The 26,519-nt window shown below is 47.0% G+C and overlaps 1 protein-coding gene across 7 annotated transcripts in view; it reads left to right on the forward strand.

Moving 5' to 3' along the window:
• PAX5 (paired box 5) overlaps window positions 1–26,257 on the forward strand; it is a 130,258-nt gene extending 104,001 nt beyond the window's left edge. For 5 of the 7 annotated variants that reach the window (XM_041404563.1, XM_041404566.1, XM_041404568.1 and 2 more), the window contains 2 exons: window positions 18,764–18,850; window positions 26,174–26,250. In XM_041404563.1, the coding sequence (XP_041260497.1) occupies window positions 18,764–18,850; window positions 26,174–26,250 (164 nt within the window). Of the gene's footprint in view, window positions 1–18,763; window positions 18,851–26,173 lie in introns of all 7 variants that reach the window. The other 2 variants (XM_041404564.1, XM_041404565.1) reach the window with 1 other exon arrangement.
• Window positions 26,258–26,519: the final 262 nt, after the last annotated feature.

The following is a 26,519-nucleotide window of genomic DNA, read 5'->3' on the forward strand; positions in this document are numbered from 1 at the left end:
TCTTCACAGATCGCTACTTGCGTCCGTGGGTCTGCTCCCAAGACGTATCTGAAGGTCACTGTTCTCCCATGTGTGGGGCAGATGGTGGCCATCAGCAATGCTACAGAGGGGAAATATGAGGAGTGGTGCAAGAGCTACAGTATGTGTGCCTGCTCCAAGCTGTGTCCCATTTGAGTCCTGACAGCAGTAGGGCAGAGGGGCTTGCAGCAATTTCATTGCTGAGACAGGGGTTTGGACAAACCACAGCTGTGTTCACCAGTGTGTGTGTGCCCTTGCCATCATGCTTACGATGCTGCAGCTGAGCTGGACACAGGTAATATGCAAGCAGCCATGACAACTCGCTTAAATCCTTATTCCAGTTCTTGTGTCAGAAGTGCTGGGACAGCAGCCCCTGTTTCCCCTCAGTTTCTGTCCCCTTTCCCCATTCCTTCTTCACCCCTCCAGGGGTGAAGCCCCTGCTCTGCCACCCCTTTTCCCCCTCCCCAGGGCTGCTGTTCACCCCATCCCCTCCTCTCCTGGCAGGCTCTGCATACTGGGTGACAGGAAAGGGTAGACTCTCCAGTATAGTGATGCTGAGAATATAGTCATTAATGGGACTCTTGAAACCCAGATGTCCTTTCTGAACACCGGTAATTTGTTTTTAATGAAAAACCATGCAGTGACCCTGAACAAATGAATTTCCTTTATAAGAAGTCTATGTGCAATTACCCGACTAAAGGGACCTGAAAACACTGACATTCAAAACTGGGCTTTGAAAAGAAAGGCATAAAAAATAGCAATGCTGTCATTAGCAATCTTTTATCTAGGAGAAGATGCTTGCTCTAATCTGTGAAGGGGAAGGAGATGATGTTGCAAACAAAACATGTGGCTTTCAAATTCATTTTTTAATTGTCCTGGCAGGTATTGAGGCTGAGGAGCAGTAAGGCTATGTGGACTTCTTTCTGTTCAGGCTGTTCCTCATACTGAGTCTGCAAGGAATAGTACCCTTCCTCAGTCCACTGGCACCCAGCCTGCAGCAAGGGGTGCAGGGGGCCAGAATGCCATCCTTGTGTCCTGGAGGGGTTAGGAGGCAGACGTTTGGATGAGTGGGACTACCAGAATCCAGTCTGTAGAGACTGGTGGAATTTGGATTCACTGGTCCACTGGCACACTGAAGACTTTATTCATAGTTATTTTTTTAGTTTTTTTTTTTTTTTTTTTTTAAGCTGGCTCTACCTTTGCCGAAGTTTGGCAACAGCATGTTGTAATCTCGTGACAATATTTAGAAAATAAATGAGAAGCAGCTGAGAGATAAAATGCCTAAAACCAGGGGCAGAGAAACCACATTGCAGTGTGTGGGATGTCAGAGGACATCAGTGAACCAGGTCCTCTTCTGTTGTCCAGCATAATGCTGGAATTGCTTGGTTACTTGAACACTGACATTGCTCTGCCCAGTGAGAGTAAAAGGAGATTCTGGCCCTTTATGCTAGATGGACTTAAAGCAAATGAGGAATCAACTTTAACAATTCTTTTCTGAAGCAGAAAGTTTGCAAGTTACCTCCTCAGAGCTTGGGAGTGATGCCCAAGTGTGCTATCAGTTCCACTTGCTCCGTGCTGCTTCTTGGCTGGGATAGGTATGTGTGTTTGGATTACAGCCACCTGTACCTTTTCGACAGCTCATGCAGCTCAACCCCAAATCCAGATGTCCCCTGGTGCACCCCAAAGACAACTTCAGCCCCTGAAGACACTCAAGAAAATATCAAAGGCTTCAATGCTGCAGTCAGAAGACCTGCTACCAAAGGGCAGAAGTGCTGATGTTGCTTTCTCTGGTTAAGCAAACTTTTTGCATTTTTCCCTAAGTCTGAGGCTATTCCATAGAAGTGCCTCCCCACCCTTTTGTAATCTTGGAAGACAAATCCCAGGGAAGTTTCATCACCTACGGAGTATGTGATATGCCATCACAAATATCTTGGGGCAAATTGCATACCAGCTGACAAATTATTCCCTTAGTTAATAATGAAACAGTTAGGTAAATGGTATATGTTTATCCTCTACTCATGTACATTTTGGATGAGGGTCTGCCAGAATCTTGGAAGTCTAGAGAAATGTTTTGGTTCTCATCTGTCAGGAATGTAATTACTGTGCTTGCACAGAATATAGATAAAACCTACATTGTTTTCAGTATGATGTTGTCAAATATAATTGCATTAAATTGACTTAGAAATTATGCTGAGGAGGGCAGGAAGATGAAAAGCTGGAAAGCCTACAGCCTTTGGACCTACTGATCCACCTTCCCCTTGCAGAGCAATCCTCACCTGGGGTCTCTGCTCACGTGAGGCTCTCTGCTCTTTACTCCAGCTGAGGATGTGGTCCCCAGTGTCCCATGTGTGGCAAAGGCAGACCACTCTGCTTTGCTGGCCCTCTCCGCTCTTTCCCTAATTTCTGCCTCTTCCTGTCGAGGTAAGACATTGTGCATATCTAAACATAAGTAAGCAAGGTGAAGTGTGTATAAACAAAGAGGTCTGTACGTAAGAGTGAGGAGGAGGAGGAGAGAAAACATATTGTATTGTTCTACTCTTTGGAAATTTCTATGCATTTGTAATAACAAAATTACCATAATTTGCTCGTTAACGCAGCTAGATCAGTCAAGCATTGTTCCAAACATGCAGAGGCTGCCTCTCGCTCTAGGTCTGCCAGTGAGTTAAGCACGGTAGAAATTAGCATGCAAATAGCCCTAATTCGGCCGAGCTGTCAGATCTCCACTCAGCTGCTTGTTCCCTTTGAAATCCCTGACAGGAGGGGCTCAGGCAAGCCCATCCTCCAGCAGATCCAGCCAGAAGAGTACCGAGGGGGCACCTCCTGAGTGACAGTTTGGCTGCCTTCAGTCAAATCCATCTATCTCACCAGCCAGCAGTGGTGACATGGGGGGCTGTGGGTTGGGGTGCATCTTCCAGCCAGACCTCTATGCCAAACCTGTCCCCTCCCCACCCCAGGATGGTGCCAGGGTTTGGGGCTCCAGCAGCTGAGTGATGCTCCCTTGGGGTAGGGGGGTGCTCTGTTCAGATACCAGTGCTCAAGTTAAGCTGCTCTTTGGATCAAAGAGTGTTGAGGCTGGGGGTTTTTAGTATTGAGGGCTGGAAACCAGGGCTTGTGGTAATTTCTTCTGGAGCCTGAGCCAAGACTTCCAGGTTGTCAGTGGCTGCAAAGCTCATGGAGCATCACTGGAGAGGATGGTGCACTGGGCAATGATGGGCTGCTGCTTCACAATATCTGCCCATGGTCCCTGAAGATGGGAGGAGAGAGAGAGAGGCATGCAGCAGGTGGCACAGGGCTCTGTCCTGCATCCCCAGAAGGGAGCCATGGGACCATTCCCTCTCCGAGGTACCCACAGGGAGACCCTGGTGGCAGGTGGGAATGGTTCTCTGTTGATGATCATTCAGTGTTACAGGTCTGATATGTGGCCCACTTTTATGCAAGACTGGGGTTATAAAAGCAATAGTGAGAATTTATGAAGTCTTTTGTTGCTGGTTTGTTTCTTTTCTTTTAAGGGGAGGTTATGTTACTAAACATTTTTCCTTCCTCTGCAATACAATAATTTTGAGACCCCTTGTGCTGGCAGCTACAATGAACTGCCCCAAAATATCTAGAGGTGGAAATTTAAAGATGATGTGTTAAAAGCTCAGTAATATGCTGTGTAGGACCTGGCACATGGGTCTGATTTTAAGAGTTTGCAGGATTAGTTCAGCCCTGCCCAGGCAGCTCCCAGGGTCTCCTCTGGGCACTAAGGACACTCCCCCTGTATGTAGAGGGTGCAGGGGCAGTGCAATCCTCCTTTGCAAAGGCAGGAACAGCTTTACAGAGGGTTTGCTAATAGATCATTGTTCAGCTGGCTCTCAAAGACAGCAGTGACAATGGCTGCCCAGGTGATGCATCCCCAAAGTGCTGGCTGTGACAGCTTGGTGTCCAGGCAGATGTGGCATGCCAAGGGTGAGGCACACTGCTGCATCCTCTGCATTTCGTGGGTCCACTCCTGTTTGCTCTTGTTCATTATAGACATTATAGCTGTCCTTTGGTGAAAACACAACAAGGAAAGGATAACTGTAATCAGAAAGCCATGAGACCTACATTAGTTCTGATTTTGGAAAGCTGCAGTTTGGATTAGTGTAGCAGAGCTATGAGCATGGTAAGACATTGCACAGGTTGCCCAGAGAAGCTGTGGCTGCTCATCCCTGGAACTGTCCAAGGCCAGGTTGGAGGGGCTTGGAGCAACCTGTGATAGTGGAATGGTATAGTTCCTGGGGTAGTTCCATAGCAGGTGTTGGGACTACATGAACTTCAAGGTTCTGTCCAACTCGAACCATTGTGTTATTCTGTGATTCTATGATTCAAATGCCCAGTGTTCTGAGCCTCACACAGGTATTGTCTATGAGTAAGGAAGGAGCAGCTGGAGCTGATCTGGACTTGCAGGGCTGAACTCAACTGCCTTGCACATAGTGTGGTATTTCAGAGAAGAGAAATAGCCATGTGAGAGTACACCACACAGATTATGATTTCTGAGCATTCTGTTTTTCATGCTTGTATCTCCTTTGTGTTATGTCAGCACACAAAATTTTAAAATTTTGGAGATTACAAAAGTGTCATGGTTGAGAACAGCAAGTTGAGCCTTGTAAAGTGCCCAGCATCTGTCAGGGCTGCTAGCTGTGGCTCAGGCATCAGATGACCTTACATGTGGGGTGTGTGAAACAGCCTGACCAGCCATCAAATCAATCAGGCAGTTTCCAGACAGATTGTGTTTGACAATGAGCAAATGCTGAGATCCCCAAAGTAAGCAGAGTGGAAAGCACTTCATGGCCCACTGTGTCCTTGGGCAGGAATGTGACACGGCTGCTCTTTTTCTGCCATGCTACACAGCATGGCAGCTGGCAGCAGTGATGGGAGAGTAAAGTCTGTGTTCCCATCACTTCTGAGCTCGATGGCCCAGCTGTGCAGTGCTTCCATGTGGTGAGGGTTGGGATGATACCTTTTCTTTCCTCCTGAGCTTTAGACCCTGGCCAGCCCATCTCTTGCAGAGATTCTTGTCTCAGAGGGGGCTTCTCATACACCATCCCCAGCCTGGATTTCTGAATGTTCTGAGTAATGTGCCTAGCTCAGGGTGACAGGGGTTCAATATCAGCCCAGCTTCAAGGTGTCAAGAAGTTGTCCTGTAATGAGATGGAAGCCTCCTGCTTCCAGCATTTTTGTGGCCAAGAGAATGCTGCAGACTAGATCCTGAACCCAAGCATCCCCAGCTCCCTGAGCATTCCCTCTGCCATGGGAAGATGACCCCTGTAGAGGTTTTGAGGGGACTTAGCAGCCATTCTCCTGCAGGCCATTGTGTATGAATTCAGTATTTTTGCTACTTGCTGGACTTATTTTCTGAGATGGTAGGTTTGACTCCTTTATGATTGTTGCTGGAGAGGGTTTGCTTGCAGTTAGGACTGTTGAACATAGAACATCTACCCTGTGGTAAACTCCAGTTCTCAGAACTTACGCCAATGGCATAAATTGAAATGCTATGATAATAAAGTATTCTCTTCCCAGGATTTTCTCGATTCCTTGAGACTTATCAAAACAAGTGAAAATGCTTGGGCATTACAATATATTGCAGTGCAGTGCAATTCAGTGTAATGTGATCAGTGTAAAAGAAATAAAATGGGGTAACAGAAAGAAAGAAAAATTGAGAACTTTTAATCAAAGTGACATACTGTAGTAAAAATGAAGGAAGGTGCTCCAAGTACTATCCCTATTTCACAGCAGAAATTTCCTCTGAAAACACATTTTAAAGCAGAGGCTATTCATCTGTAGGAAGCAGAGTTTGTGTTGGAAACCTATTGTGTGGTCAGCTGTGTGAGGCAGGTGTGAACCCCTGGACAGGGTATACAGGAGCTGAGAGTTTGAGGATGTGTCTCCTACTCATGGGATGCATGTTCTGGGCCAGGAGAAGAGGGACAGTCTGCATGAGGAATTGAGAAGTCTCCAGAAAGAAGTATGTGTTCATTTGTTTCTATCAGCAAATATGGCACTGGGGCACTTCAGATGAGAAAAAGTCACCTGTATCTTATGACCTTATTAGGTTGGGGATAAGGCTCTGCAGTGACTGCGGAGTAAGCTGGGAAGTTTAAATATCACTTCCTCAATTACTACATAAAAACACTAAAAGCTGCACTCTTGTACTGACTTGATGTCCTTTCAGCAGCAGTTACATTAAATCCTGTCAGTCTTGGGTGCTTTACCCCACCAACAGTTTGTCACAAGTAACTGCTGGTTGAACACGGATGCTGTGCTCGTGTGGAGAGGTGTGCACAAACTCCACGATGGGACAAACCCAGCTGGGAGAATGCCTGCCTGTTAAAGGGGCTGGTGTGGCCCCTTCTTTGTCTCCTACCAGCCTTCTTCAGGGTGAAGGAGCCATCTCAGCTCAGGCTAGCTTGTCTTTGATTCTTGCACATTTACTGAAGTCAGGAAACATAATGCCAGGCAGCAATGAGGAGCCTGGTCCTGGTAAGGTGTGCACTAGGGCATGTACCACGACAAGCCCTCAAGAATTAACTTACTAAGTGTGGGAGGAGACTCCCTTCTCCACCTGTGTCTTCTCTTCCTCAGCACAATTTTTGGCTGATTCACCTGGATCAAGGCAGGCTAAGCAGCTGCAGACATTATTTGGAAATGGTGTAGGCTACAAAGCATTTGCCAGCAAAGTGTCCCATCCATTGTGCCAGAGGACTGAGCTGCTACATTCCCAGACACGCGAGATTGACTGACAAGATTTTATTCTGCCTTTAATGGATGACTGTAATGTGGATGTGGTGTAGAACCAAAGCAGTGCAGTGGAAGTTAAGTGAGAAATTATCTGTCTTCTGCCATTCAGGCATTCATTTGCATCATCTCTGGTGTCAGAAAGAAGACTCTTCTGGGGATGTGTGTCTGTATTTCAAGCTCAACACAATCACAGAGTGGGAAAAGCAGACCCTGTTACTGTGCTAAAGCCCCAGTCCAGGGGTAGATGAAGCCTGCAATCCAGCTGAAAACCTGGTCTTGCAGAATAGCTGAGATGCTGAGATTTCTGTGGCTTGTAGAGCTTATCCACACAGGGGGTGAGCACAAGAGACTTTTCCATCTATCAATGATGCTGCCACCTTGGCAGAAAGGGTAGAACCTGGCCCTCCCTTGGAGCTGCTGCCCCAGCCCCAGTGAGCCATGGCCAGTCCATGATGGGATCTGGGAGTCACCAAGGACTGGGGCACCAGAGGAATGCGTGAGACCGTGCTGATGTCATGCAGATGCTTTCCTGCACATGTTCCCACACCTGCACTGGAATATAATTGAAGACAGCCTCAATGTCAGCAGAAATGTGCATGTATCAAGCTACTAAAATGCTTAATTTCCAGGCTTTACAATATTTGTAGTCCATGTTAATATGGCTTGTAACATTATATCTTCTGCTGTGAGGTAAATTACTGTGTAATTCCTGGAGGTAGCCACACATTGCAGTGTCATTATGAAGGCTAAAATTATAGAAAAGGCTCAAGTTAGGATGAAGCATGGACTGGAATGTTTTCACCTGAAGCAACTGCAATATTTGTGCTGCCTAGCTCAGATATTTTAATCCCACAATACACTTCTTGTGACCTTTTACACCAATTTGGCATGAAACCATATTGCAAAACTTTCTCTGAGTCAGTTGTTCACCTTTCATCCCACCTGCACTACCAAGCTGGTAAGTCTGGAGCAAAGTCTGGCCTGCCCTGATGTGACATGGGGCTGCTTCTGCGCAGCTCGGGAGTGCGGAGGCACAGAGGCTTGGAGTGCCATTCTGCGTGGATGCATCCCCTGTGCTGCCCGTCTGCTCCGTGACTCCTGTCCACCCTGTGCCACTTGTCCACTCTGTGCTTCTTTTCTGCCACATGTGCCTTGTCTGCTCTGTGACCCTCATCCACCCTGCCCCCCTGTGTACTCAATGCCCTGCATTCTCTCAGTGTCGTTCATCCACCTTTTGCCACTCACCTGTACTCCACAGAGGGTGCAAGGGGGCTTTGAGAAGATTGCAGCAGCCCCATCGACCAGGCTAAAGGAGAGACAGTCTGGTATGGGCAGCTGCAGCACCTGGACAGAACACCAGTGTTCCCAGCCCCATATCTGGCAGCACTGGTACTGAGGCTCTGCACATGGCCAAGTGTGGCTTTCTGATCTTGATATCACTGTTGGCAGTGCAGATTCCTGCTGCTAGGTCCACCTGGGATCCCAAGAGCCTGCATGCCAGAGGCTGGTGGAGAGGGGTGATGACTCTACAGGGGCAGCTGAGAGGGAAGGGGCAAACCCCTGATTGCAATTAATTGCAATGCCATCTTATGTTCAGATGAGTTGGGCAATTGTCCTCTGGTATAGAGAAATAAATCTTTCCTAATGCAGTTCCAATATGGTTGCTCTGTAGCATCACCTACCTTTGTTGTATTAAAGTTAAATACCTTTGTGTACAAAAGTTTAAAGTGCATAGCTAAAACCTATGTGCTTGCAGTAATTGCAGATGTAAATCTTTTTGTCATCCTGCAAAGACTAGGTGAGGTATTTCATAAATATGTCAGAAGCAGCATTAAAATTTTATGGCAGGCAGCACGGGTCGAGAATACTACAGTGACTTCTCAGCAAGGTACGTCCACCTTAACCCACAACTCATTAGTCATTGATGGGATTTCTGTGCCTCATAGCTTCTCGGAAATGTGGTAGTGTTACAAAAATCTGCATGTTACTGTTTTCTTACAATATGACAGCCCACTCAGAACTGTTAAAATACTACATCTTTGACCAGTGTTGGCTAATGTAAAGATAAAACAAGGGAGAAAGACGGGCCAAACTGTGTGGTTACAGAAGTATATTCAAATTCATTAGAAGTTAATTGGCAGTCTCGATGGGATTGGGAACTTTGGAGAGATGCTCTCTGAATGTGAGAGAATGTTTATTCTCAACTGTGATAAACGTCTCCTTGGCTGATGTGCAGGAACAATTAGCCAAAGTGTGGGTTAATTTTATTTTGAAATCACATGGGTGAAAATTTAGGAGATGGCTGCACCTCAGCCACTCTCCGAAGGGTTAATCAATGACTGCAAGATGGAACAGACATGGACTGGGTGTGCTTTTGGTGAGTGTGAGTGTATGAGGGGTCATAGATGATTATAAGTGATTTACTGATCCACTTAGAGCAGATTTGCCAGTGGATTTACAAACCTGTATGTTTAAGGAGCATGCACATATCTGTGTGTCCATGTTGGCAGTCTTGTTAGTGTGTGTGTCTGTCCTTATGTGGGGTGTGTTTCTGTATGTGCACCCTTGCTGCCGCAGTCCCTGACATTCCAGGAAAAGACTCCTGGTCTCCTTGCCAATGGCTCTGTTGCAATACCCCCCTGCTATGGGAGCAGACCTGGGATTCAGCCCCAGCATTTCTCCAGGTGACATCCAGCTAGATTGCTGTGATAGTGTCTGTAGGTAAATGAACATGAAGTGTATAGTTTTGTATACTTATTTATATAAATGTGTATATTGTAGCTTCTTGGGAAAAAAGAAAAGTGGGTTGTTCCTCATGTTTTTAGGAGAGAAAATAGTTCTAACAAACAAAAGTATTTCTCTGTTTGTTCAGATTTTTTTAAGGAGGATATTGTAGATGCTCAGCAGCCAAAGCAGAGTCTGGCTTATACCAGTGGCCCCTGTAATTAACAGTTATTGCCGCATTTTCTGGCAGTTATTCCTACAGACAGAATGCTATCTAATTATTAATACAGATTAGTGGCACTACCTGGGATCCTGTGAATGCCAGGGTCTCACGGTTGGCCTGATGCTTGCAGCACATCACAGCTCCAAACACCCTGTCTTGGCTGAAGGTGGATGAAATATTTGATGTAGTTTTGTCATGTTGTTTTGAAAGAACATGGGTAAAAGGCTTACTGCTCTAGGGACTCACTGTTTGTCAGGGATGGTTTTCATTTAAGATCAACAAGTGAAGGCTTTGTCCTATCTAAGAAAAGTTTTACTTGAAAAACATTTATGAGGGCTGTTCTTCTGCTGAAATATATTATTTTCAATTCCATAATCAGAATAAAAAAGGCTGGGGGTGCGATATTAATTGTACAGAAAGCATCTCCACTTTTCCATTATAATGCTTTTTTCTCTTCTTTCCTGTGAGAATAAGTAGATTGCTCAATACAATGCCAGGTAAGTGCAGGTTGAATGAGAGCAGCTTCCCATTTTGATGCAGAGGACCTCAGGTGTGTTGAAAAGCAGCTTCCTTTTTTTGAAACTACCCCCTTTTTTGAATTTGAAGAGGTTTTACAAAATGTCATTTTCCAGCCCCCTTTGAAAACATTTCTTTTTATTAAAGGTTGTCCCCACCACGACCCGTGTGAGCTCAGGCGCCATGTGAGCTCAGGGGATTTCCACCATGCGTCACTCTGCTCAGAGTGAAGGTGTGTCTCTGTGGGGCGGCGTATGCACTGTTTGCAGGAATTGGCACAAGAATGGCCAAAGTCTGAAAGTCTGAAAGGAGTGTGTGTATTGGCCCCCCAGGCTGCCACATCCTTCGGGGGCATCTGGCTGCAGCATCCATTGCCATATGTTGGGATGTGTCGTTCATTCTGGCATAGTTTCTGGTAACTCTGTCTTGAGAAAATTCTCCAAGCCTACCCTTCAAAGATTCATCTATGAATCCCACCAGTTTATCCTGGATATTAGTTGGTTATGACCCTGAGTACCTTCATTGTAACAAATTGGGTGGTTCATGGAAGGCTTTTGCTAGATGCAGTGTTTTGGAAACACCTGCTTTGTTACAGTAGGACTGTAGTTTGGTAATTTTCCCCCATTTTTTGGCACTTCTGTAGCATGTAGACTGCTTAGCAGTCAAGTGTGCTTGGTCTGCAGAGCTGAAAGCAGGGTGATCCATTTCCTTCCTCCTGTGGGACTTCTGCACAAAGAGCAGGTGAGGGACCAGGAGAATACCTGGCAGATGACTGGTGGTTAGCCTGTGGCATGCCCTGGGTTGCCACTCCCCCAGGTTAAATGCAGCTGATATTTTTAGATTAGAGCAATGTATATCTCTGATCCTGCTGCTTGCTAATGAATGTTGAAGTCAGAATAAAGTCCAAGATTCAATCAAAACAAAAACTAATAAAATAGTAATAAAATAAAAAGAAAAAATTACAGTGGACTTTTCTTCAAAGGTACAGTTCTTTCTTCCTTTCAAAGGTACGGTTAGTTTACTACTGAGACTTTTGGCTAAGTTTTCTTTTTTTTTTTTAGCCTCACTGAACTCAGTTTGGAAATTTAGTATTTCTCTGAATTTAAAAGGAAAATATTTGTTTATAAAACAACTGCTTAACAAAAAACAAACAAACAAACAAAAAACAAAACAAAACAAAAAAAACCAAAAAAACCCCAAAAAACCCAAATCCATGACTCTCACTGAAGTATTTTGTCTGAATTGTCAAAATTATGGTAATTATGTGAAATAACATTTTTTTTCATGTGATGTGGAGTATCAACTGAAAGGTTTTCCCCAGCTGTCCTGTTCATGGGGAAGACTTCTAATGGAATCACTCCTGTGAACTTCAGAGGCAGCAGCTTCCCAGACGGGACTGCAAACTGCATTCTCTCTCACCCTAAACCTCTGCAATGGTTGATGTGGAGAGGGAAGTTTATTTTACTGAGGAAAAACCATGCTGTTGTTCTCTGCTGAGAGCCTGGACCCTTTTCCTGCCCTTCAGGGTCCCCCACTGTTGTTTATCGCTCTGACTTTATGTGGAATGTTGCTTGAGCTGCTGGATCATGAAACTGTCTCTGGGGTGGTGTTGGCCCAGGGTGATGAGAAGCTTCTGCTTTGATTTATATCCTCCAGCTCAGGCCGTGACTGGCCCTGTGGCGAGCAGCACTTCGATGTGACAGATTTCCAGGCTGTATTTGGATAGCTGCTGCCTCACCGACTCCGCCAGTGAGGTGTGGGTGTGAACACATGGCTCAGTGCAGTGCTTATGCCTGCTCCCCATGCGTTCAAGCATGTCTTTGCTTAGCCGGGTAATGATTGTTATTGGAATTCACTGAAGAAATTTATGATCCATGTGATTACTGCCTCAAAATAAAACAATAGAAAACAAATAGAAGTCATGAGAATGTTAATTTTAAAAAGTTACAGTAAAATCCCTCAGCAGAAGGGAAAGGTAGGAGCACCAGGAGTTTAGACATACAGGGAGATGGGTTTGTCTGCAGGAAACCAACCTAGGGACAAATACAGCAGATTGTTTTTAAACTTATCCCAAGCCCCCAGAAGGAGTGTGGAGGATATTGTTGCTGTGGCCTAACTCTGCATTTTGTCCCCCGACGTTCTGTTCTTGTCTCTTAAGCACTTGTGTTTATTGAATACCATTTCTCCTGGTTTCTTTTAATTTCTTGCCAAATGGAAGGGCTGAGTAACACATTGTCCTAAATGCAGAGCTTGGTTAACAAAAAGGCCCAGCAGTGCACACTAGTAGAGAAACCAGCAGCTGCAACAACTGTGGCTGGAGGAATGGCGTGGCTGCCTGCTCATGGCCCCTCTCCCTGTTGGGTGACAGCTGGGAGCTGTCACATGGCTGTGGCAGGGAGGAGGGTGCATTGCATCACCTTCATGTTATGTCACCTGCAGTTGCATGACCTGCATTACTAGTAACCGTTGCATGGATAACAAACATCTACCCCATGTTCCTGGTGACTTCTCCATGTCCCAAATGCTTGTGCAAAAACCTGGTGTCTGAGAAAACACAGCAAAAAGTGTCCAAACCTGTGTCTGTCTGCATGTAGCTGGCTCTGTGTTGGTTTGAAAGACAGGTGCCTGCCAAGGAAGGCGGGAATATTTCCATTCCTTGGAATGGAAAATATTACCTCCTACCCTTCAACTTGTTATGACTTTGAAATGATGGGGCTGTCAGGCAAAGATAAGGGAAAAGGAATAACAGTTTTTCACTTAAATAAATAAATACATAAACCAATGAAACAAGGCAAACAAACAACACCAGCAGCACCAACAAAGGAACAGAGCCGCAGAGCCAGCCCCGCCTCTCTCGGCTGCAGGCGCTTTGCCCTCCGGTGCAGTTCCGGGCACAGCCAGCAGGGGCGCTGCTGGCTCCCGGCCGGGCAGGGGGTGCTGTGAGTCCCCCGCGGCTGCAGGGGGCGCTGTGGCGACTGCGCCGCCCTCATGCGGCAATGGCGGGTGAGCCCAGGGAGAGGCCAGAAAGGGGCTTCCTGAAAAGGGGCTTCCAGAAAAGGGACTTCCTTGGCAAATGCATGGGGAGCAGAGCCAGCCCCGCCTCTCTCGGCTGCAGGCGCTTTGCCCTCCGGTGCAGTTCCGGGCACAGCCAGCAGGGGCGCTGCTGGCTCCCGGCCGGGCAGGGGGTGCTGTGAGTCCCCCGCGGCTGCAGGGGGCGCTGTGGCGACTGCGCCGCCCTCATGCGGCAATGGCGGGTGAGCCCAGGGAGAGGCCAGAAAGGGGCTTCCTGAAAAGGGGCTTCCAGAAAAGGGACTTCCTTGGCAAATGCATGGGGAGCAGCTGATCTTAGTGCCTCACTGGCTGGTAAAATGGACTGTAGCAGGAACCTCAGGTGGGAACAGCAGAGGCAAGCATATCTGGGGTAGAGAAACAAAGTGTAGCAAAAACTCGGAAGCCATGCCAGGAGCTGTGGGTGTCTCAGCAGACACAGAGAAAAGGGACATCCTTGGCAAATGCATGGGGAGCAGCTGATCTTAGTGCCTCACTGGCTGGTAAAATGGACTGTAGCAGGAACCTCAGGTGGGAACAGCAGAGGCAAGCATATCTGGGGTAGAGAAACAAAGTGTAGCAAAAACTCGGAAGCCATGCCAGGAGCTGTGGGTGTCTCAGCAGACACAGAGTGTTGGGTAAAGTGTAACAAAAAGCCCAAAGCAGTGGCAGAAAAGCCGGGCTGGGCAGTGGCAGTCAGACTCCTGCAAGCAGCTGGGAGATGCTCCTTCTGGAGGGGGGCCGGGTTGGAGTCCTAGAGTTTCCCCTGAGGCACCTCAGCAGATGGTAAGGGTCGTTTCCAGTGTTGAAAAGGTCCCAGTTCAACAGCCACTCCTACGATCAAAGGTAAGGAGAAGCAGTGAGGAACAGAACTCTGCAGTAATGGCAAATTCTCCCCATAGCAGCAGCCTGGCACCAAGACCACGACTGTCCATCCTCTGATCCTGAGAATGAGCGAGCGAGCTAAGGCCAGCCCAGTCCCTCACCCTCCAGCCAAAATCTTGCAGTATCTGTGTACTTCCTAAGAGAAAGCTCCCCAGCTTAGAGATGGTAGCAAACTGCACCCTTCCCCCTCCTCCTCCTCTTCCAAGCCACATATTTTGTCTCTTAAGTGTCATAGTTATCATCTCTGAGAAAACAAATAGGAGAAAATTCCCTCAGAGAAGAAAAAAAAAGGAATAATCCTAACCTCCAACATTCCTGTTGAGCTATACTGGCTCTGGAGCTTTTGATTCATAAGGTCTTTTGAGACTTAAGTGTTATACTTAGAAGTGGCATATGAAACTCCTTTGCAGACTATTTGCTCAAATTCTGCATTTCAATCCAAAAGTACCATCAGCTGAACAAAAGTGTTTGACTAATCTGCTGCTTTCTGCTGGTGTTGTCACACAGTCCCAGGACTCATGACTGCTGTGCTTCATAGGGCTGCAGCCAGGTACCCTGCATGTTCAGTGATGTACTGCAATAACAGTGGTCAGGCTTCTTCCATCCTGGGAAGTTTCCATGGCCTCTGTCAGAGCTGGCCATGCTTTGAGATCCTTCTGCCTTTCTGCAGGGCAGGAAGTGTTCCTTTACCTTCCTGCCCCATTCCCAGTACTGGTACGTGGATGTGCCTGCAGCAACAGTGCTCTAAAGTCACAGCATTATGAAAAACATGGTGATATTTTTTCATTCGTCTCTTCATTCTTGAGATTTTTACACTCATGCTTTTCAGCTTATCTGCAAATCAGAAAGAAAACTTTCAGGAAGCTTACCTTAAAATCAGGAAGACTGGTAAACATGAGTTGACGGTCCCCAGAGGAACAATGCTGCAGTGGACAGTAGTGTTTTGCAGCAGCAGAAGGTTCATCCAGCACCATCAGACTGTCTGTCTCTGACCCATTGTCTCAGGGTGGAATGCATCTCCCGGGGCTTGCCACTGGCTTGTAGCAGCAGTGTTACTGGGAATCAGTCTTTGTTCTTTCTCCTTACCTTTGCTTCTGGGGGGATGATGGAACGGTCTGACCCCTTTTGGGCTAAAGCTGTATGTGGAGTGTAGAGTCAGGTTTGTGGCAAAGAGGTGAGCTAACTCACAGGAATCCTTTGTTTTGTGTCTTTGTGTTTCAGCGAGGTGAGAACTACGGAGGAGAAAGCTTACTATTTCACATGAAGGAGGGATGTGTGTGATTCCCACACTTTCCTCACGTAGTGGCAGTCAGTGTGCGCAACATACTGCGCGTGTGTGCATCCTTGGATGGCTGATCCGTGGTGTTTGTTTTCGAATGGGGCGAGGGTTGTCTGCTAAGAAGTGCTGTCAAGAAGTGTAACTGATGGATGCTGGAATATCTGGTGAAATTTGTGAAGCAGTCATGCAATGTTCATTCATCTACCTCAGTTTCACTTAGGATTGTACCATTTGTCTGCCCGGGTCTTGTGGTAGTAATAACATGGCTTGAAATTTTCTCCCCCACTTCTCTTTTCCCCCTCCCTTCTTCCATGTTTCTTTCCTCTCATTTTCCCTCTCTCTCTCTCTCTCTCTCTCTCTTCTTCATCTCCCCCTTCCCCCCCCTGCCCCCTCCAGCAAGGCTGATGGATATGCAGAGTATGTTAAGAAGCGAGCAATACTGTCACTGAGCTGATGGTGCTCAGTGACTCCTCGGGCTTCTGGCTGGTCTGTACTGCAGGAGCTTGACACCCTGACCACTGAGGCATAAAAAACAGAGAATTGGAAGCCTCAGCCTGACAGGCACTGGAGCATCCCCCAGAGAGGGTCCACGATGTGTGTCTGTGTGTGAGTGTGGGGAGGAGGGCAGTGGGGATGGTGGGGGAGGAGGGCAAGACAGGAGAGGACGAAACAATGAAATGTCAGCCCATTCCCACCCACAGCCCTGCTGCAGCAGTGATAAATGTTTGGAAAGTGCTGCTGCCCACTCCATGGCATGCACAGCATCAGCATGGAGTGGACTGTCTGTGCAGCTCCAGGAGAATACGAGAGGGGAGGGAGAGAGGGATGGAAGGAGGGAGGAAGGGATCAAGGGAAAGAAGGAGAGTGCTGGAGAGCTGAAAATGAGTTGTCATGTCGTCCAATGGGACAATGCTTCCCCATGAGAGATGAAGCTCTTGCAGACATGAAACAGCTAATTGTAAGCTTTGTTTCAAGCCTGGGGTGCTCCTGGTGCAGGAATGACAGGGCAAGCTTTTCTGTGCACTCTGTGCAAACAGCCCACAACAGAGGTCTACATCTGCTGTCCCATCCACCCTGTCCCTGGGTCCATGCACTGCACAGGTCTCAGGAAAGATGTGGCAGCAAGATTCACTCCCATCTGCTTTTGTGTGTCATGTCAGTCAGGCAGCACAGCTGTTTTGTGCAACTAAAGAAGGACTAAACCATTGAAAATCTCACTTCCCTGTAGAAAGGAATACATGCAACCCCTGGGCAAGGTAGTGTGTGATAGCCTTCCTGTAGAGCAGGCACCTACAGAATGAAAGGATTGCAGTGTGCCACGCATAACAGAATGTGACCAGGACTTCAGGCCAGGGAAACATTGTGACTCTCACAAGTGAAGTTCCCAGACAGCCTGCTGCCTGTTTGCTTTGCAGGCTTGGGCAAATACTCAGAAACACAGGCTGGGCCAGAGACAAGCAGGATGTCCAGGAGCTACAGACGCAGGAAAAAATCAGGGAGGACTCTGGGTGAGACAGCAGCCTCAGTTGTGTTGATGTAGAGGCAGAAAGGACCTGAGAGAAGCTGTTGTGTCATGCAGAAGAGAGATGGATCCCTGTCTGTTGGAAGGCAATGGGGATGCTCTTGCCACTGGCTGCAGTATGGTGAGTGCCTCCTAGCATCTCTTTGGGCATTGTCAACTTTGCAATGCCTTACTCTTTTAGAATATGCACTCTAACAGAAGTAACCCTCAGGCTTTGAAGTCATCTATCAGCCATAGGGATAGGAGGAAAGAATTGTAGGTACTGTGTACTTCCCTGTGAAGAAAGGTTTGAAACAGCTCCATTTTTCCTGCCTCAGGTTGAAGTAATGCCATTCCTTAGAGGCAATAAGGAAAACCCTGCTCTGAGCTTGTGAAGAGTTGTTGGCACAGCAAGGTGTGCTAAGTGTGGAAGTGCTTGCTGCTGCACACTTTGGACCTTTTCTCTATGGAAGCTGTGCTGGAGAGAGAGAGTGGTTGCTCCTAGTAAGTGTCATGAGTCCAAAGGGCTGCAGAAAAGAAACAAGGAACAGATGCTAACAGAGACTTCCTGTAGCACACTAGCGATGGGCTGGTCCTGCTGCCAGCACACTCAGTCTGTTCATCTTGTGATGCAGGCAGGGAGGAAGCTTGTTTTCACTGAAGCAGAATCATGTGGAGATCAAGCCATCCTGGACCTGACCCTATGTTTTGGTGACCAGAGTATCATCCCCTCTTCCCTGGCACCAGTATGCCAGCAAGTGGCCTAAACCATGGGCACTCACTGGCCAGGAGACCCAGATGTGGTTTCCAGGTTGGGTCTTTAGATTGTATGGGACAGGGGTGCTGAGCCTGAGGTGCTCAGGACTCATTGTCAGGGGTCCACTGCCTAGCTGGGGTTATGGGTATGGAGTCATGGCTATGCCAATGCCAAGGACCAAGTAGGCAAAGGTCATGACAAGCATCCGCTGTGGCCTGTCAGCCCTCAAATCTTGCCTTAGGAAACACCCTTTCTCCTGCTGTGTTGTGCTGTGCTTGTATATATTTACATATGGGAGAGGGAGAAGGGAAGGAGGAGCAAAGAGAGAGAGGAGGAAATCTGTAATTCAAGGAACATTTCCTAATAAAACAGCAGCAGTATTGGCATTTGTGTGGTGGAGGGGCCAGGTCAGAGCCCTATGGTGCAAGGCTCTATTCTGAAGAGCTTGCTGCTGAAGTATGAAGCAGGTGACATGTGAAGAGAACAAGCAGATGGGAAGAATGGGAGCTGATGAGGAGATAAATAGCCATAGTTTTTCAAATCTTTTTGTGCCTTTGTCTGGAGGGTTCAAATCTATCTAAAACTGAAGGAAACATCCCTCTCCTTGGGTTACAGTGCTGGAGAAATATCTGGGACCATGACATGTTTTCCATGAAGCGTGTCCCATATCTATTGGATCATCTTCTCCTGCAGACTGTATCTGGACAGGCCTGTCCTTGTGCCTCTCACCTGAGTCCTGTAGGGCTGGAGAGGCAAAGGCCAGCCCCACCAGTGTGTCCCAGAGGCTGCTCCATCTCTCCTTATTTCCTTGCTCCTGCAGCAAATTTAAGAGGCCTGGGCTGCAGCACAAAAAAGACGCGTAAGCGATGTTTGCACCCATTTACTTAATAATTGATTTCATACTCCCCTTTCTCAAGGCAGAGTGTCCACCAGTGCTTTTACTGTGGCTGTCAGTGGAGCAGAGCACACACTGGAGAGCCCCTTTAGCTCAGAATGGTAACTATCATCTCAAATCAAATGACCTTTTATTCTGTCTTTGTCTCTTTAACTTAGGGAGTGAGTTTTCTGGGAGCCCATACAGCCACCCACAATATTCAACATACAACGACTCCTGGAGGTTTCCCAACCCTGGACTCCTAGGTAAGTGATCACTCCTGTCTTGAGACATGAGTGTAAGGTGTGCAGTGTTTGTCCAGCCCTGGGGTGGGCAGAATGTGTGTCCCAGCTTGTCCTCAGTTGTGTTTAGACCCAGAATGGGACTGCAGGTCACACTGGAGTGCATGATTGCTCTTGGTTCACTTTGCCAACAAGAAGACCTGGTCCAAATGTCTTGTCTTTCTGCTTCTGATAAAAATCCTTCCAGAGACATAGGGTATTGCTGGAAAGCAGGATCACCATGTTTTTTGAGGGTAAGGGACCCTGTTCAGACAAAACTTATGCTGCCAGTTTGCTTGCAGGCAATTGTAAGCTCCACTGCTTCCTATGACATTGCTGCTTGCTTGTGCGTGTGCTTTGCATTTCTCCCTGATCTCGTGTTGTGTTTGCTTCCCAGTTGTGTGTATGCCCACTCCATCTCTCCTCAGCAAGGGACCACTGGTACAGCCTCACTGATGCCAGCATGGTCCTTATGAGCAATGGGAGACAGAAGCCCTGTAACTCCTGCAGGATCATGGCCCTCATGTGAAGGATAAACATAATCCATTTTACACCCCGTCAAAAGCTGGCCCACTTTGACCTTATATACATGTAGCATGCAGTAATTAGAATTTTTCCCTGCATAATTTGCATGGATGAGGTAAGTAAAATACCAATTAATTGTCATCTCTCAACACAGGAGTAGCATGCCTTAGAGATTTCCAGATTTATGGATGACAGGGCTGTTATATGTGACCTCCAGCAGCGAAATAATTTTGAATTTTTGTCATACTTTTTTCATCCAGTTTCTTTGTTTTAAGTAATTGAGTCCCCATGTAATTGAACCACCCAGGCTGTATTCATCATGGTTCTTGTCCTTAAACAAATCCTTCGGGAGCAATAGACAGCCTCTGCCTCTCATGCCATGGTGCTGGTATAATGCTGTTATTTGCTGTGCCACATTTAAGGGTTTGTTAGCGCTTCCATCATAAATCAACAGACAGATCTTCAGCTAATATGAATGGGCATAGCTGCACAAAGCCAGGGGAGTCTCCATGCTTAAACCCACTGTTTCCATGGCCACAGCCAGTGGTGCTGGCAGAATTTTGGTTGAGCAGCATGGGGAAGATGCTTTTGCCAGAGGCAAGAGCACACACCATGCTTTCTTCATTTCTCATTTTGCAATTCCTTTTGAATCAGGAAAACTGCTTCAGAAATGCTCTGCATCATGGATAGGCCTGGGAACCCAGGTTTTGTGTAAAACAACAACAAAAAAACTTTAAAAAATATTTTCCTTCTGAAGTGTTAAAGAAATTGGCATGATACTAAAAGTAAATGACAACCAGCTCTCATCCTGCTCTTCTGCATGAAGACAGGACTTCTGGAGAGGCTCCTGGGCTGTTTACTATGTTCCTGCCTGTGGATATCCACCTCCATTAGAAGGGTTTGTGCCCTATCTGGAGCCATCCCAAAGGTATTCCTGAGCAACCCACAGGTGTGGGCAGTGACCCTTCCATTCTGTCAGCAGTAGGTTGCAGCCATGGCCTGCTCAGCTCTTTATTTGGGGTGATGGACCTGTACCAGCTCTGACCATGCTGTCCATGGTGCTGGGCAAGGTGGGTCCCTGTGATGCCCTGAAGATGCTGACGATGGGTAGGTCTGGGTCAGCAGAAGGCTTTATACAGAGGCTAGTCATGAGACAACTGCTTGCTGCCAGGACATTTTATCTGTGCCATATCCTTTTTTCTACATTCATCCTCTTTTTCTCATTTCCTTTTTGGATCATGCACTTTGGGGGCAAATTCCGACTCATCTGTGACATATGAGCAGTTATGGGATAGTTTGCTCCTTACAGCAAAGCTCATTCTCTGGCTGGAGGGGATTTCTTCAGCAGTATTTACTCAGCAGCATGCTGTGAACATGTGTTTAAATGAGGCAAGGGCAAAAAGAATCAGAGGCTATCATATTTTTCCAGAAACTGTAGCTTTCTTGAAATTGGGGTGTTTCATGCTATAATGTAAATGCTGTGGGGTTTTTTTCTGTTGGAAAATGTAAAATATGTAATCTGGTCTTCCTTATTTTTGTCCTCTCCAATATACTTTGTTTCAGCATTTAAAAAAAAAAAAAAAAAGGAAAAAAAAGAATGTGAATTTTTGTTCTGCAGCAAGTCCTAAAGTCCTAAAGATGAACTTACCATTTCAGTTCAATTTCAGTTCAGTCTGGTTGCAGAACTGGGATGGGGGTGCTGGAGTTTCCTAGAGAGGAAATCCCATGTCTGACCATGGGTCCAAGTACAATGGTATGATCTGATCAAGAATGTGTCTGCAATCAACCACAGTCTATGGGTCAGATGTCTCCTGTGCCTTACAGAGATCCCTCTTATCCACAGCTCTACCTTTGTCACTGGAAGCCTGATCCTACAATCCCTTCTCCCTAGTGCCTGCTCATCCTACTGGTAGTTTAGGGCAAGTAGGAGTCTGTGGCAGGGCCTTTAAACCTGCCCCAAGTCTCCCTGCACACCCAGAAGGTGCTGTGTGATGAGCCTGGGCACACGCAGTGGAGAATAGGTTAATTTGAACTATATCCAGGATGCTTCCACTCCTCTCAGGAGTATACGTGAGTGCATTTAGTAATTCTCTCCTGAGAACAAGCTCTGGCAGTATCGGCCTCAGAGCAGAAACCTTGACAAAATTAATCAGGACTGGTACATTGCCTGACACAGTTTGTTTTACAAAGTCCTGCTCCTTTCACTGAGATGAAAGTGTAATACTGTGAGCACTTAGCAGCACCTACGTTCAATTAATTCCCTGTGCTGGCAAGGAAGAATTGCACCACAGCAATCACATAAGTCTGAGACCTGTGAAAGAGGAGCTAAAATGAGAAATGCCATGATGTGCAGGTGAAGGAAAGAATACTTGGATTGAAAAAATATATTTGGGGGAGAATAAAGAGAGAGAGGATGACAATAGTGAGAAAGCTTTGGTTTTTAGTCCCCAGTCTTTGTTCTGTATGTGTGGAGCAGCAAGGAGGGGTGTGAGGTAGTGTCTTCAGGAGAAGGTAGAACCATATTCATGTAGACAGTAGGAATTGGTTGTCTGGCCCCAGCAGAACACCAGCTACTCACCATTACCTTGCTGTCTGCTCTGCCCTTGCTTTGATGCTTCTCACCTCTGTACCAGATACCAAGCCTCTTCTACCTCAGCTGTCGTGAAACCAGTGCAGGTGACTGTGCTGCCTCCTCGCTGGGGCAGTCCCAAATTCTGTGCCCCATGGCTCCTGGGGAAGAGCAGACAAGCAAGCCATGGTCCTTTAGAATGGTCAGCAGAAGCCGGGGCAGAAGAAGTCAGTTATGTGCTGCAGCTTTGCAGTGACTTCATGCTCTTGCATCACCCTGGTGGCACCCACACCCCTCTTGGTGTCAGAGACATGACTGGCTTTGCTGTGGGGAATGACTTGGTCCCATCTCAACCACAGCAAGAGTGAGGACAGTCCCCAAGTTGCTGGAGGAATGTGCTGGGAAGAGGACACAAACCCTGGCCACTTGTGTGCTCTGGCTTAGTGGTTCAAGTAGGTATCTCCATCTCAAAGCCAGGCAAAGAGTTGAGGGAAGGAGCATATTTTTCCTTTCTTTTTTTGCCCATGTTTTTCTGCAAATGACCTGCAAGCAGTACAGTGCAGGGATGCACATGGAGGCACATGCATGAATGCATGAGAGGCAAATGTGCATGTCTAGGGCTCAGGCTGTTGGCACATTCTGGTGCACACTAGTGTAGGACCAGCTCAACATGTGCATGCTAAGGGCAGATAACAGCAACACTGTCTAATGAAGAAAAGAAAGTCAGTTTTTGTTGGCTTGTAGCATTTGGCTCAATCCTGCTCATCTGTTTAATGCAGTGTCCCTGCTCACATGCAGATGTGATCCCTGTGAGCTGGTTGGGAGGGTTTGCCTGCACCATTGCTGTGCCATATCTGCCAGTTCTGGTAAGGCATCATGCAAGGACAGGGCTTGGAGCCTCTCAATTAGGATTACATTCAATTCCTCTGTGGGATTCTGTGGAAAGATTAGAGAACAAGTAGGCACTAGAAATGACTGTGTCAGGAAAGAAATTGATGATAGTATGAATTAGAAAGGAAAAATGACAGAAGGATGGACTAGTCTGTTCTGGATGGGGGCATGGTGACAGGAAGAGTGAGTGATTTCATTTTTCACTTTAAATACAAGCTTATTTGATTGCACAGCTGAAAGGCAAACTGGCAAAATCTAACTTGAGAGAAATGTAAGCCCTTTGGAAAGCATGGGAGAAATATTGGGCTTTTTGTAGCTGCATTGAGTCAGAACAGATGTGGAGGAAGATGGAGTGTGAAAACAAAGGCTCTGACCCCCAAAAGACCCCATTTACCCCAAAACTCAGAAAGCATTGTATCCAGCTCTGGTGGGACCCACACACTGCTCCATGAGTCAAGGTGAAATTGTTTGGTGCAAGTGGATTCCTGCCGTGTGTTTTTTACCCCTCTGCCTGAGCTGAGCTGCCATAGCTAGCACTGGTGCTGGTGCCAGTGGGGACTGGAATCTCTGACAACCACCATCACTGCCTGCTTCACACTGAGCTCCTGCTGCTGTGATGGGTGAGGACAGCAGTTCCACCTGGCTCTTTACTGGCCTTTGAGCTGTTTTACCTCAAGGTGCTGCCTGCCATGATCCCCAGGGATGTCTGTGCAGCTGGATTGGCCATGAGGGGACATGAGCCAGAAAACTGGGCACCCCCAGGAGGGCAGCTCCTGAAGAACATCCTCAAAACCCCAGCTGGACATGGCAAGCACATTTCAAGGTCTGATCAGCTTTTAACTTTTGCCTTTGCTCATTCAAGAGTGGCCAATTCGACCGGGGACGTTTTCTCTGCTTTCAATGGCTTGAGTTTGGCTGGGATGCAAAGTATACAGCATTTAATTTTAGGCTACTCATGAGAATGGTTTGCACTGTTCTTGTGAGGCTTTCCAATATTCTCCAGGAAATATAGCTCCTGAGGCTGGGCCTCCTTAACCTGATGTCAGTTACCTGGAAGAAGACTATCTGTCCAGCCCAGGATAGCAGTTGTGGTGCCCTCAACAGGTAACACAAGACTGCACTAATGTAAACATAAGTGGAATGATAACCTGCTGAAGAGATCTTCTTTAACGTCATTGACTATGGCTTAAATTTTTTTACTTTTAATAAATAAACATAGGTCAGATTGGCTCCTGCCTAGGAGTTTGTATAAAGTGTTTATCCTGGCCAGTGATTTCACGGACTCTCTTGAATTACTCTTGTGTATGGTAAAACTATCTTTCTTGTCAGCTAGGACCACACTCCTGAAGATTGCTTTACTTTGTTTAAACCCTTTGCAGTGGTTTTGTCTGATTTTGGATGTCTGGGTCAGTAAGGATGCAGCTGAGGACAACGCGGACCCACATACTGTGTACAAGCTCCTGTTTTGCCATAGCACTGTGCAGAAGACACATTCCAGTAGCCAAAGTCCTCTGTTTCTGCCCCCTCAGGGTTCCAGAAGCAGAGTGCCACATGCTGTGGTAGGATACTGATCATGATGAAGTTTTCTTCTCTGACCAACTGTACTGAGCAACTCATTGCACATACTGGGCAAGAGCAAATGCTGCCTGTGCTCTGTTTTTTGGATGCATCAGCTTGTGCTCCCTTGGAAATGAAAAGCTGGAGAGTGATGATGAAACCTGAGCTGATCTCCTGATGTGGCAGTCTGAACAAAAGCAGTCTAGAAGGAACAGCTGGGCTTGCCTGTCAGATTGAGCCTGTTGGACCCACAGCAGTGGGGTAGCCCTGCATTTTGCTAATGGTCAACAGCAACTTTCCTGAGCTTCCTCTTAAGAGTCTGGCTGTGTGATTCTTACTCTGTGCCTGGGCTTCTGAACCAGCAGCCCTCAAGTAATCACTCAGGTAATTTTGGAGTGAACAGCAAAGTGTTTCTCAGGAGGTTGTACAGTAAGAGGAGATGGCAGGAGGCTCTTCAGCCTCCCAGAGGGGAAGGCTTTTAGCTCAGAGCATGTTACCAGCAGCACCAGGCATGCCAGCTGGGTTCCCCTTCAAGTCCAGAGGGTTTGCAGGCCATGGTGGAATAGAATAACTGGTGTACCAGAATAGCTGGTATGCTCAGTCTATGCCTAGGGGCGGCGCAACCATTGGACTTGCAGGATTTGCTAGAGTCTAGGATGGGAATTGAACAACCAAAAAATGCACCTTTGGCTTCACTGCCACTGATGCTTTCCTAAGGGGTCCACAGTCCCCAGTAATGTGGTGGTATCACCTTTTCCTGGTGAGGCCAGCTCCTCTGTGCCACTGAAACAGCAGAGTCACTGCCTCTGCAGCAAATAACATCCAGGGCTGTGAAGACCCTTGACAGTGTCTGATAGATTGCTGTCCCATGTGTGTTGAAGGCAGGGAGCTTAGGATGGAAGGCAGCTCTCAGACAGGGCCACTCATGAAAGCAAACCCTACAGCCCTTAGTACTCCAAGCTGTTACTTGCATTGGCTCATTGTTGCTCATCCAAACCTCCCTGATGGTCTCAGATGCATGTGGCTGAGTACAAGTCCTTCCAGAGGGGTTCTTCCGCACTGTGATATGCCTCACATCCCATGCATGTGAAGCTGGTGAGTTGCAGACCAAACTGGTAGCACACTGAAGAGAGAAAAGTCCCTTCTTAGGATGGATTGGAATTGCTTTCATTGCAGGTGTGCTTGGAAAGTTTCTTAAAACTGGTGCTGGCTGGACAGATTGGTATCTCTCTGGATACCAGTCAAAGACTCTTCCTCATTCAAACAAATAGTCCATGTTCCTGGTGATCCTTGCATAGTCATCCTATCCACCAGTGCTTAGCCCTGCAGGACAGAGAATTTTCACCAGTATTTTTCAGGCCTTTTCTTGGTAAACAAGTGCTTTCATTGAAATACTTTGAATGATTTGGTGTTCAACCTCCTCCTTTTAAAAGGAGGTGGGAAAATAAAAGAAGTCACAGTATGTTAATGTGTTGGCATTGGAATATCTTGACTTCCTGTTCTGAAAAATAATTACCTTCATTTTGTGAAGTAAATGAAGTTGATGTTTTGAGTGACAGAATGGAAGAAGGTATCAAATGGCAAGCAGCAATGCAGAGCAATGGTAGCCTCCTTCTCATGCAGAATGCATGAATGCAATTTTCATTCTATTTACCCAGTCTTTACTGAAGCTTTGGCTGGAGTGCTCTCTGACACCCATTGTCAGAACACTGCAAGCTGGCACCTCTCCACCTTTGTCCTCCTCACAGTGGTTTCATCTCTCACAGGCTCCCCCTACTACTACAGCGCTACAGCCCGTGGAGCAGCCGCGCCAGCTGCTGCTGCTGCCTATGACCGCCACTGACGCCGGAGCTCAGGGCATCGGCACTGACAGCACACACGTCTGGGACAGCCGTCACGAGTCGTCTTGCTGCCACCATGCCAGCCACTCCAAAAGGGAAGGAGAAAGTACCTAGTAGGAACATGATCATTGAAATTTTGCTCTTAAAAGCTTGTTGAACTGATTATCATATTCTTAAATCTGGTTGGGTCCTGAATCCAGCAGAGAAGCAGGAGGAAGTGGTACTCCTGAAGCTCTGTGTGGTCAAAAATGTGTGGTAGCTTCATGTTCTT

This window comes from Onychostruthus taczanowskii, unplaced genomic scaffold (genome assembly GCF_017590055.1).
Source record: "Onychostruthus taczanowskii isolate IOZ18803 unplaced genomic scaffold, ASM1759005v1 scaffold215, whole genome shotgun sequence".
NCBI classification, from domain to species: domain Eukaryota; kingdom Metazoa; phylum Chordata; class Aves; order Passeriformes; family Passeridae; genus Onychostruthus; species Onychostruthus taczanowskii.